Here is a 12380-nt window from a genome sequence, read left to right as displayed (position 1 = left end):
CAAGAACAGAAAACCAAACACCGCATGTTCTCACTCATACGTGGGAACTGAACAATGAAATCACTTGGTCTCGGGAAGGGGAGCATCACACACCAGGGCCCATTATGGGGGGGGACGGGGGAGGGATTGCATTGGGAGCTATACCTGATGTAAATGACGAGTTGATGGGTGCTGACAAGTTGATGAGTGCAGCACAACAACATGGCACAGGTATACATATGTAACAAACCTGCACGTTATGCACATGTGCCCTAGAACTTAAAGTATAATAATAAAAAAAAAATTGTATGTGTTGATTTTTTTCCCATTAGAAACAGCTAATCTGATATTAGTAATAGAGTTTACAGCAGTCATATACCAAATCATATCCTATGAATAATCAGAATCTATTCTCTCTGTTCCATGAATGCTGTGGGTGTTCATTACAAACTTCCTCCTTGAATTCCTTCTAACCAAGGCATAGCTTTGAGGAGCCCATTTCTAGAGAAATAATTTTATTAGGCAGAAATTTTTAAAAAATACCATGACTATTCTCTAATATCCATAGTGAGACTATAAACCAGACATATTTAACAGAACTTTGTAAATATCTGGGGAACTCTCCTTTCAAAGTCAAAGCTGTAGTTACTAGCATTTTATTCCTTTCCTGATGTCCTACCCTAAAGCTTTCATTTTCCACTGACCTCAGTTTTGGGGTATGTTTCAAGAGAAAATGGATTGTCTTGATTCAGTAAGAAACTAACCTGAAAAATATTCTAGAAGTTTTTCATCATTTGGCAGCTGCAGTCACTCAAAAAGGAACACACCCTGTTCTAAAGACACTATGACACCATATGGGATATCAATGGTATGCTGGAGATTCATTCACTTGCAAGACTTTTCAAGGCATTTTACAAAAGGAGTTGCTGCAGCTGGATAAGGGCCATTTGACCTCTTGCCCCAAATTCTTTTTTTTTTTCTGTGTTCATTTTACAATAAAGTACTGAAAATAACTTAATGGTAACTAATATTTGTAAGAAAAACTGTGCACACGCATGCACATGTCTGTGTGTGCGTGCATGTGTGTGTGTGAATATCTGTGTCTTAAGAGACTCAGTTTTTTAAATGAAATGGAAGAATTAAGACTATTTTTCATGGGTAGGTTCTACTAAACACAGCAAATACATGAATTCCCCTTCATTCTTCCTGGATAAATATAGAAAAGTGAGTAAATCTTCTACTTTGAAAAAGTAGTGCACAAATAAGATGGATCTGAGAACTTAGTTATAGGGCAAAGGGATAAAAAAAAAAAAAAAAATGAGAGACCAAGACAAGGAGACTTCTGTGCGCAAATCTGAGGATATATTTACAATGGACCAAAAGGCAACCTGATGGGGAAATATGTATTTTCATTACCTTCTGGACACTGATAATGATGTTAATGGCTACTTCATGTTAATATTTATTGAAAGATAATTCTCAATGTTTCCTTCATGTTTCTGTATATTTTATAAGGATAAGCATTTACAGTCTATGTTCCAGACTGTCATTCCAAGGATGTTTTTGTAGTAGACAGCCTTGGAAGACAGATTATAACTCCCCCTTGAGCAGGCGTGAGCCACCGCGCCCGGCATCTTTTTTATTTTCTTAATTACACAGTTGAGAAAATTAAAGTTTAGAAAAGGTTACATAACTTGATGACGGCCAAAACTAATAAGTTGAGGAAATAAACAATTGAGCAAAAAGAAGATGTGTTTATTGTGTTTATAAAAGACTCAGATTCCCTAAATTTGGGGATTTCCTCCTGACACAATTCTCTGCTTGTGCAGATGTGACCTGGCCCTTTTCATTTTCCCAATAAAACTGAAGTAGGGGAACAGAAACAAACATGAGGTACATGCTGTTTGCTATGACATAATAAATACAGTTCTTTGTCTCAGAGCCAGGAGTCTCATGTCTTCTCCTAGCATCCAAGGATCTGCAGCAGGCTAACTTATTACATTGTTATTACAGAAATATCTCAGACCTTCCACCATCTGGGCAATGGTCTTTCTTATAAAATACATTTTTCAGTATGAGAAAATAATCGTTGCTCCTAATAGATTTGAAGATAAACTTCGTTTATTTACGTTCCAAGAGGTAAAAGAAGAAAATCAGACCACTATAAGCATAAGGACATTTCTCACATAGTCTCATCAAAGCAAATTGCAAATTCAATAAATAATATATCTGGGAAAAGCCAAGATATAGAACTACAGAAAAAGAAAATATAGTAGAACAATAACTCAGTACATTCTGGTCATACCAATGAAAGCATAATTAATTTACATATGGTGGTTTGCAGTTTACAACGCATTTCCACATATTATTTTATTTGAGTCTTATAACAACCTTTGAAATAGTCTTTTTTATTTTCTTTTTTTTTTGTCTTTTTTTTTTTTTTTTCCTTTTTGTGGAGAACGGGGTCTCACTGTATTACCCAGGCAGGTCTCGAACTCCTGGGCTCAAGCTATCCTCCCACCTCTGCCTCCCTGAGAGCTGGGATTACAGGCGTGAGCCACCGCGCCCGGCGTCTTTTTTATTTTCTTAATTACACAGTTGAGAAAATTAAAGTTTAGAAAAGGTTACATAACTTGATGACGGCCAAAACTAATAAGTTGAGGAAATAAACAATTGATATAGATTCAAGCAAACTGAATAAAAACGAAAACAAAAATCAAGATTTGGCCCTAGGATCACAATCTTTTGTCACAAATTATTTCCTTTCTGTTTTAAATCTTCCACTTGTCCCCTGTGAACATATCTTTCTCTCCTATGCGGAAGAACAAAATCCCTCTATTTACACTATTTACTTTAGTTATAATCCTTCCACTTTGTTTTCATGGTGAAATTATATAAAGGGTAGCTTACATGTGTTCTCTCTGTCTTTCCTGTTTTCCATCCATCTCATCTATTATTGTTATTGTTATAATATGTAAAAAAAATCCATATTAAAATCATCAGTGACATTCTAAATGATAAAGACTCTGGATGTGTTTTGGTTATTATCTCAAGTTCAATCTCATTTTTTGAAAACGCATTCCTTCTTTGGATTGTGGAATACTTTCAATCACTTATTCTCTTCTTTCTTTCTGGTTATGATTTCTCAGTTGTTTTCATGGATATCTCATCTTCCAACTGTCTTGTAAATAAATCTTTCTAGAGTTTCATCTCCATCCTTCTCTCCTTGCTCAATCTGCTTCCACTAAATCATCTCATCTATGCCCATAATTTGATAACTACTCACAATGCAAAGGCACACCCATTCTATATGTCTGGCTCTGATTTCTTTCTTGAGCTTCAGATATGTATTTCCAAGTATCTAATTTATATCTCAATCTCATAACCTGTAAACTCAGGGTTCAATATGTCCAAACTCAAACCACTCTACTTTCCCTCTAAATTATTTATTTTTGTTTTCCTTTCCTGGATTGGGTGACCCACACTGACTTAACTTCTAAAAGCTGAAATGCTCCATCCTTCTTCCTTAGTCTCCATATTCAATTGGTGATTGAATTTGGTTCATTCTGCCTCTAGATACTCCCTGTAACATGTGCTTACCTCTTACCTCTTTCTCAGTTAACAATGCCTTAACCTTCATGGAACCCCACATATTCAATAGGCTGCCCTAATAAAATAATCTCCTAATTGGTTTTTAATCTCCTTTTCATCAAAGATACAATTTATTTACTTCTTTCTGAAATTTAAATCTTATAATTTTGCTGTCTCCAGAATTAAAATCTTCAGTATTTCAGATATTTTACTATCTCCAGAATTAATATTGAAGACATTCATTCTGGAGATAGTAAAAATTTGTTTGTTTATGTCTTTATGAAGATTTATGTTTATGTTTGTGTTTTTATGAAGATTGATATATTAATAAATAGGTTCTTAATCATGTTTCAGAAATAGGAAAAGCTAGACTCCAGGATTCGGATTTTAACACCTCCATCAGCAAAGGGGAGAGGGGCTTGACTTCCTCTCAGGTGTGTATTCATTTCGTTATTAGGCAATATTGACGGATAATAATTTATCAATGGCATCTAAACACCCACTTTTTGTGACGATTGCTAAATTCTTCAGCCTCACCTTCAGTGCTTATACTCATGCCCATGTACACACATACATAACATGCATGCTCATACACAAGTATGCTCATACACCAACACACACTTCAAGTTCTTCCCTGATACGTAACATTTATTCCTGCTTCTCCACATGCTCTGATAACTGGTTGGAGTTTCTCTTCTTCCCCCACCTCTACTCAATACTTTCTATTCAAATTAAAATCCCATTCCTCTCTCAACTTCTATCCATATGCAGCAGAGTTAAAAGCTCTCCAAGAATCTTGCATACATAACATTCAGAGAATGCATTTCATTGCTTTGTCATCATTTGCCACCGGATCTGTCTCTCCGAACAGGCTGCTGAATGAGTACAGTTAAGTTCCTTTAACTTGTGTACTCTATTTATTTATTATTTATTGTGGTGCTTCCATAATAATGTAGAAAGTGGTAACTAAGGAAACTTGGAAACTTCTAGTTAATCACAACCTTTAAACCATGATTGAGTTAAGGATAAAGTATCATATTAAGATACATAAGCCTTAGTGATAATTTTTGTTATAAATTGTTATAATATCACTAATAAAAATAAGAGCTATCATTTATACACAGGGATTATTATCATCAGTATAAACTGAGGGGATGAAATGAAAGTATAAAGAAATTGTGATGACTTGGCTAATGTCCCAAGGTAAATGGTAGGTTCTATTTACTCCTGTGATAATGGCCAAATTAATAGTTTTCACCAAATATCTCAGCTCTCCCCTGGCACTGGGCAGATGGAAGAAATGCTACTCCCTTAAAATTAAATATGATCACGTTAATTGCTTAGGCCAAAGAAATATTAGTGAATCACTACCAGGGAGAAGGTCTCAGAGCCAGCACACAGTCACAAGTGCTCTCTCTCTCGCTCTCTCTCTCTCTCTCTCTCTCTGTCACAGCAACTGCCAATTTTTAAAGTTGATGCCTGCTCCATCTGACTGGGACTTCGTTGTAGACAATGTGAGATTAAACCACTTGCTGACTCAGATCGGAAATGTAATATGAGCAAAAAATAAACTTCTGGTGTGTTAACCCACTGAGACTTTGTGAATTTTTCAGACATGGCATGATTTGGCTCACTTTGACCAATATTCCACAGATGTCATTACTTCAATATCAATGTTTGCTTGACCATAAATTGGACTCGAATGGATTTTTTTTTTGGGGGGGGGTCAAGTCTGAAAAGAACTTACCCAAAGTTTTGCATCTTTAGGGTACAAAAATAATGGGAGTTTAGACATTCACAGTTACTTTTTTCTTTTACTATTGCAAAATTTAGGTATTGAGAGATTTAAGACATATGGACACAGAGAAGCCACCAACAGGAAATTGTGTCTGAAGCAGTACAACAAATAGGAACCAGAGCCAGAGATGAAGCAAAAGAGATTATGAAGCCAACATACATTCTAGAAATATAATCTGGGTCAGAGCCAGGAACGGCTGAGTTAATCAGTGTGAATCAGAAGAAAGAGGCAGAAACGAGAGACATGAATTACCTAAAACAGAGTTTCAGATTCAAGTTTCAGACCAAGTGTCGGGGTAAAGTCAAGACATTTCCGGTAAGTCAAAACATTTCAGATAAGTGTTTTGATTGAAAAGGTTTAAATATTTTAAAAGTCCACATTTCATATAAACTGTCTCAGCCACCACTATCACAATCCTAATTATAACAGTAATATATTGAATTCCAAGCACTTCACATACATTTCCATATTTAATCAGCAAGGCAACCCTAAGAGGAAACTGAAGTATACATCACAGCACTAGCCTTCAAACCCAGTTTTGTCTGACATCAAATTATGTGTTCTCAGACACTGCAAAATGGCCCTGTGCCATTTATCCTTCTGTCTCATACAAAGAGGGTAATTATCAATAAGTGGCTGGGCCTCCCAAAATAGAGCCAATCTAACACAGGGCTCAGGACAGAAGTAAAAGCTAATCTCAGCATGACAAACGGGCAAGAGGGCTAGCGTGCAATCTAAATTTGCCTAAAAATAAATTGACTATACACCTGTGAGGAGGTCAAGTCTCTCTCCCCTTTCATGACTGAGATATTACATTATTTGAATCCTGGATTCTAGCTTTTCCTATTTTGGAAACATGACTAAGAATCTGTTTATTAACATATCAATCTTCATAAAAAACATAAACAAATTATTACTGGTTTGACCTTTGTTATCACTTATTGTGCCACAGTTCTGGTCCAGCTACTCTGCTATAAACAGCAGTAATTTGTCTCACTCTGAGGCTTATTTTGAGGATTAAATGAGTTAATACTTGTATACTATTTACAGTAGGCACTAAAAATCCATTATTCAGTATGATGCTGATGATTGTCTCAATAAATCCTACAACAAGATTTTGAGGTGGGATTCTACTTTTTCAAGGGAGAAAGCTGAGGCTCAGGTAGTTTATGTTACACTATGAAGGCCGTGCCACTAATAAGTAGAAAACAGGGCTGGGATTCCACACCGTCAAATATTTGCCTGCAAAACCGAAGCTCTTTCCAATAAGTCACACCACATACCTCACTCCAATGAAAGAAATTGCAGACCAGGTCTAAACATTATGCACATTGGTCCTTATTGAAAAGAACAAATTCACCGTAATTTTGCAACTCCTTACAATGCCAACTGCTATAAACAGTATGAAATTTATGAAAGTTTGGAAAGGTTCCCACCATAATAACACAGTATTTTTCAAAAATAATTTACATGCTATATAACACGTGTTATATATAGCAAATAAAAAGCTAATCCTAAGTGACAATATGTGGGCAGATAATGAATCATTTGGAAATATCACGTAGATTTCACATAGAAAATATTGTTATCCATGAAAAGCCCAGGAGTTTCTTAACCTTTTGCTGTTCCATGGAACCATAGCAGAAAGCACTGAGAGACCAATATGTAATAAGCTTAATTCTCTAAAGGGCAGGAGTGAGAGCTTTCTATCCTATAACAACAGTTTGGATGACTTTATATCAAGAGTGAGGAAGAAAATTATACTCCTCTCCCACATATCAAGGGAAATGCTTCCCGTGGAGTGACTCAGCCTGAAACCCTAAACAGGAGCGCGGTCACAGCATGCTGTAGGCAGCCACAGCAGGCTCCACATCAGCTGCCTTCCGCATTTGTAGGGACAACACAGAGCGGAGCCTGCCAATTACACCAGAAGCTTCTACCTTGTGAGAAGAGTCTAATCTCGTGGCAGAGAAACAGACACTGACTCTTCATGCTCCAAAATGTGGCTCTTTTCTACTTGATCATCAACAATATGTTCAAACAGCCAGAAGAACACTCTCCCTCTCTAGTAAGATAATAATTGTAAACAGTCATATCACTAGCAATTTGCCAGGCACGGCCCTCATTACTTCATATATACGAATTCATTCAACTTAATACTTACAGCACTGGACATATTTTTTTCCATATAAAACACAGACATGTTAAGTTACCCAAAGTCAGATATCTGAAGTATGGTAGGAGCAGTATTTAAACACAAGCTGTCTGGTATGCTAGATACCTATCCAGGAATGTTGTGCCAGTATCACCCTACTTATCCTTAATTATTTTTACGAAAAGCGTAGCATTTAGGAGAACAATCATAGTTACAAGGTGCATTCTGGCAATTGTGGAGAAAATGTAAAATCAGATAACTTGAGACAATTATCTTTATGGTATTCTCTAGGTCTAACATTGAATGATTTGGTTTTGCTGGAATTGGGGTCCCAGGAGCTCACTCATCTTGCCCAAGAGTTCCACAGCCCCACCTTATCCCAAGAAAGCAAATTAAACACTTCTTTGATACATACGAAATATAATCTTAGCATGTTGCAAATTTAACTTTAAATCAATAACTTGATTTTTTTAGACTTCTTTAACGCATATAAAGAAATTCTTATTAAAAATACAAATCAATTAAAATCAAGAAAGTGAACGCAACATATCATTTTTCTAATAGAGTATGGAGGAATGTCACTTACCAATACTGTGTTGCAACATGAAAAGTCTAGTCTTTAAAGCCCCCGATAAACTGATCATGCATGTTGAACAGCATGAAAAATCAATGACTTCTACAATCTTCAGGATGATACTTGTTTCCCGTTATATTTTGGCACTGGCAATTTATTACACAAGAATACGTTCTAATCATGATATTCTTTGCTTCCTAACTATACAGGAAAGTCCTTGGAGCAGTAAATCTAGCACTTTTCATGCTGTCTTCATTATTTAAAAATAGCATAATAATCTTGGAATTGGCACTATTTTTTTTAAAGTTACAGTTAATCTGTTAATTTGTCTTCTCATAGAATCCATTTTAATAATGCTCTTACACTCAGTGTGACATTTCCTCCTACCAATTTACTGAACATTCATTGATGTTTGTCTCAGTATAAGTTTTACACTTATGATAATTTTTGTTACTACTCATTTTAGGAATTTTCACAAATTTATTACTAATTTGTGCATTCTTATGATATAATGCACCACCATATTCATTAGCCAATGAAATATAAGTAGCAGCCTATAATACATTTAATAATTTAGTAGAAATGTGTTTCTGCTAATCAATTCAAATGGAATTTCTTTCTATATCTGAGCAATAGCAATTATGAATAATATGTTAGCTATCACGCAATAATTTGCATATTTTATATTAATGTTTCATATAATACAGGAACTTTTCTTATGACTACTCAAACCTGGAAAATATATTTTAATAAACAAGCCAAATTCAACATAACCTAAACCAAACTCAGTGTTTTCTTTACTTGACAGATACCACCATAATCCCTTCTTTTAAAGCTGGAGGAAAATTTCAGATCTCTCTCTCTCTTCCTCTCTCTCTCTCTCTGTCAGTTGTTGTATTTTATGATTTTCCAAGATATCCTCTGTTAATTTCAATGTGATAAAATCTGAATCCTCACTTTTTCAGTCGTCTTCCATAATCTATGTTATACAGTCTATGCCAACACCCTGCTAACTAGTCTCTACTATCTTTCCATCACCATATACCATCTTCTCAGTCATCAAAGTAAACTTCTCAAAGCATAACATTGTTTCCGTCACTCTACCACTTATAACTGTACAATGACTTCATTGTTTGACTCAAGTATGGCATATTTTGATACCATTTCATTTTTATAGACTTCACTCACTCCCTTAAATTGTGATGGGCTAAATGTGCCTCACCTCCCTTCCTTAAATTTATGCTAAATTTTCCTTTTTATCCATATCATTTCCTTTGTCATTTACCTTAAACCTAATTTTTAAAGATTTGTTTCAAATCCTGCTTCGTGTATGAAGACTTCCCTTTCCTTTCTTATCTCCAATGGAATTGTAAAACCCGAAATAACCTTAAAGTCTGCTTGTATCACATACAACATTCTGGCTAGACATAGAATTATTTTTCTATTAGTTTCTAGCCTTCTTTAAACTGTAAATTCCTTGCAGGAAGGACACATATTTCTTCATATTTGCATCTCCTGCAGCACCAAGCAGAAAACTCACTCTAAAGAAGATGCTCAGAAATATTTACTTCATGATTAGGTTACCACAGCAGCAAAGAGCAGAGCATATGGAAATTTGAAATCATAGGCTAATCAATTTTTAACCAATTTAAAAACTATTGAGTATAACACTGCAAGTGAAAAAGAAGAATTAGGCCATTCTGAACTAAATTTTCTTTATTCTTCTTATTCCTTTGTGTTTTTTTGGCAGGTTCTGGCTCTGTCAGTCATGGTAGAGTGCAGTGGCACAATGACACACTGAAGCCTCAACCTCCTGGGCTCAAGCAATCTTCTCACCTCAGCCTCCTGAGTAGCTGGGATTACATCTGCATGTCACCATACGGGGCTAATTTTTTTTTTTTCCACAGAGACAGGGTCTCACTGTTTTGCCCAGTCTAGTCATGAACTGCTGAGCTCAAGCAATCCTTCTGCCTACGCCTCCCAAACCTAAATGTAAATATTCGTAATATGATAAATGCATATATTATACATTCACAGGCCCTAAACAGTTTTGAGTGTGAGAACCATATGTCGATGTCAAAATTTCCAAATATCATATATTTTGTAATCATATTTTTATTATTATTGACTCAGTCAATAGTCATAGGCATTTTCCTAAAAGTTTTTTAAAATGCCCATGAAATCACAGATTTTGAACTTCCTTACGAATACCCAGAAGCATTCTCATACCCTCATTCAATCCACAGATTAGGAAGGTTCTAGAATACCTTTGAAACTAGTCTTTTCAGATAATATACATGAAGCATTTATTAGTGTTCCCAGCTCATAATATGTACTCTATAAATGTGAGTGATAGTATTCACCACTACCATCAAATCTATCTTCATGTTCTAAGTCCCAATATGTGTTTAACCCCTTTCTCTGCTTCTACTTTATAATATCATTCAACTCATTCCTGATACACAACTCTTATATCCCACAACATCTTTCTGCACAAGTCGCCCAGATGCCTTAATTTTTACCTCTTTCACTATCATGTGCTGTTTGGTTCTTTTTCTCCTTTCCACTACTTTTATTCTCCCTGTCACCATGTTATTCTTTCTATTCTTACTCTTCTTACTGCATTCTCTATATATTGCTTTTTCTGTACTCATCATTTTCCAAGCCTTTTGGTGCTTGCTATTAATCAGTTGCTTCTTTTCCTCTCTTCAACACATGAATCAACTGCTGTTCATATTACAGTCGAAAGTCACTTTATGAAATAGATGTATTCCTGATCATCTAGGGTTAAAAAAATTTCTTATAAATAAAATATTACTCTACATATGCAAAGAAATAATATTAAAAAAAGAAACTTACAGTGAAGTGAATGATCATAGCCTATCACTTGTACCAATGCACACACTAAAAAAGTTGTTTTGTCCTAACTTGAGGTCCTGACACCTCTTGCTTTTACAAACTCTGATTCTAATTCCATAATGTATCTATGACTCCCTACTGCCTACTCTCTTTTGAAATGCTAGGTTATCAAACAGAGACAGACACACACACACACACACACACCTCCCTTTTCCCTCCCTCTTGATATCTATGAGTCAGACCATACTGTCTCAAGCACAGCATTGCTTTTCTCTTCTCTTTTTCCTTCCTTCTCACTCTCTGCGCCCGTTTGTTCTTCTCCCTGTCTGTTACAGTATAACCACTCTCCATTTTGCCAGGCTGTCTCATCCTCTGCTTTATTTCTATTACAGCTAGAGTGTTTTCCAAGCCTAATTTCACATTTAACATTTTAGTTCCTTTCCTGCAAGATATAATACTTGATTTAATTTATCTTTTCCTTTCTCTCATGTCAGAAAGGTAGTCTCAAGTCAACCTGACTTGTAAACACAAAAGGCAGACCTGGATCTATCCCCATGATGAACGGGATCTATGATCCATTTTTATAAATAAATGATACTTTGTCTAGCACGAATGTCAAATAATCTCATAATATCAATAGGAATACTTACACTCAGCATATTTCTGAAGTTGGGAAAATTCCGAAGGGCTGAGGTGGGCCCATTTTTCCTGGTTTGTCATGGTGGTGGTGAGAAGCTCTGTCACATACCAGGTGAAAGATTCTTTATTCAGCTGTTGCACAGAGATCTATGCTTCAAAGATTCCACATGGCGTGTTTCATGATAAAATATCTCAGGCTTTCAAAATATGCAATCTGTCCACATGAAACTGCTTTGGATGTTTGTAATTTCAATAATGTGTTAAAGAACTGCAAAAAAAAAAAAAAAAAAGATTAACATGATTGCACAAAGGAAAAAAAATGTCAAGGTACAGAATGTTAAATATTTTTAAAATCATATAAATTAAGAGTACAAATTGTGAAGAGAATCTTATACAGTACATTTTCATAAATGTAAATTTTTATGTCCAGTTTTACAAATTCCACATTCCAAGAGTAGACAGTGGTATCATTTTTATCAGTCTGTACAAATTTTTAAATATGTAAACATCACATATAAAATCTAGACCTAAATTATCCAAGGAGGCTAAAATAAGCTCTCTAGCTCCCTATGCATATGATTTGCTAGTTTACAGTAGAGACTGCCAATAATTGCTTGGAATGTTCATCAGCACTAGTATATATATTTCCAATCATATGAATTAATTTTGGAGAAGCCATATAATTTTTTTTTCTAGCAATCAAATAAAGTTTTAGTTTTATGATTTAAAAAATATCCAAAAGATTGGTCAACTAAAGCAACTCCAAATGTCTGAAAGACTTGTGT

At 35.2% G+C, this 12380-nt stretch overlaps 1 protein-coding gene across 2 annotated transcripts in view; it reads right to left on the bottom strand.

Annotated features, from left to right (window-relative positions):
• DGKB (diacylglycerol kinase, beta 90kDa) overlaps positions 1–12380 on the bottom strand; it is a 766018-nt gene that overhangs the window by 692198 nt on the left and 61440 nt on the right. For both annotated transcript variants that reach the window (XM_011942803.1, XM_011942812.1), the window contains exon 2: positions 11607–11863. In XM_011942803.1, coding sequence (XP_011798193.1) covers positions 11607–11676 — 70 coding nt within the window. In that variant the 5' untranslated portion in view covers positions 11677–11863. The remainder of the gene's footprint in view (positions 1–11606; positions 11864–12380) is intronic.

This window comes from Colobus angolensis, unplaced genomic scaffold (genome assembly GCF_000951035.1).
Source record: "Colobus angolensis palliatus isolate OR3802 unplaced genomic scaffold, Cang.pa_1.0 Scaffold104, whole genome shotgun sequence".
NCBI classification, from domain to species: domain Eukaryota; kingdom Metazoa; phylum Chordata; class Mammalia; order Primates; family Cercopithecidae; genus Colobus; species Colobus angolensis.
The sequence above is the reverse complement of the archived record's forward strand: the minus strand, read 5'-3'. Positions and strand labels throughout refer to the sequence as shown.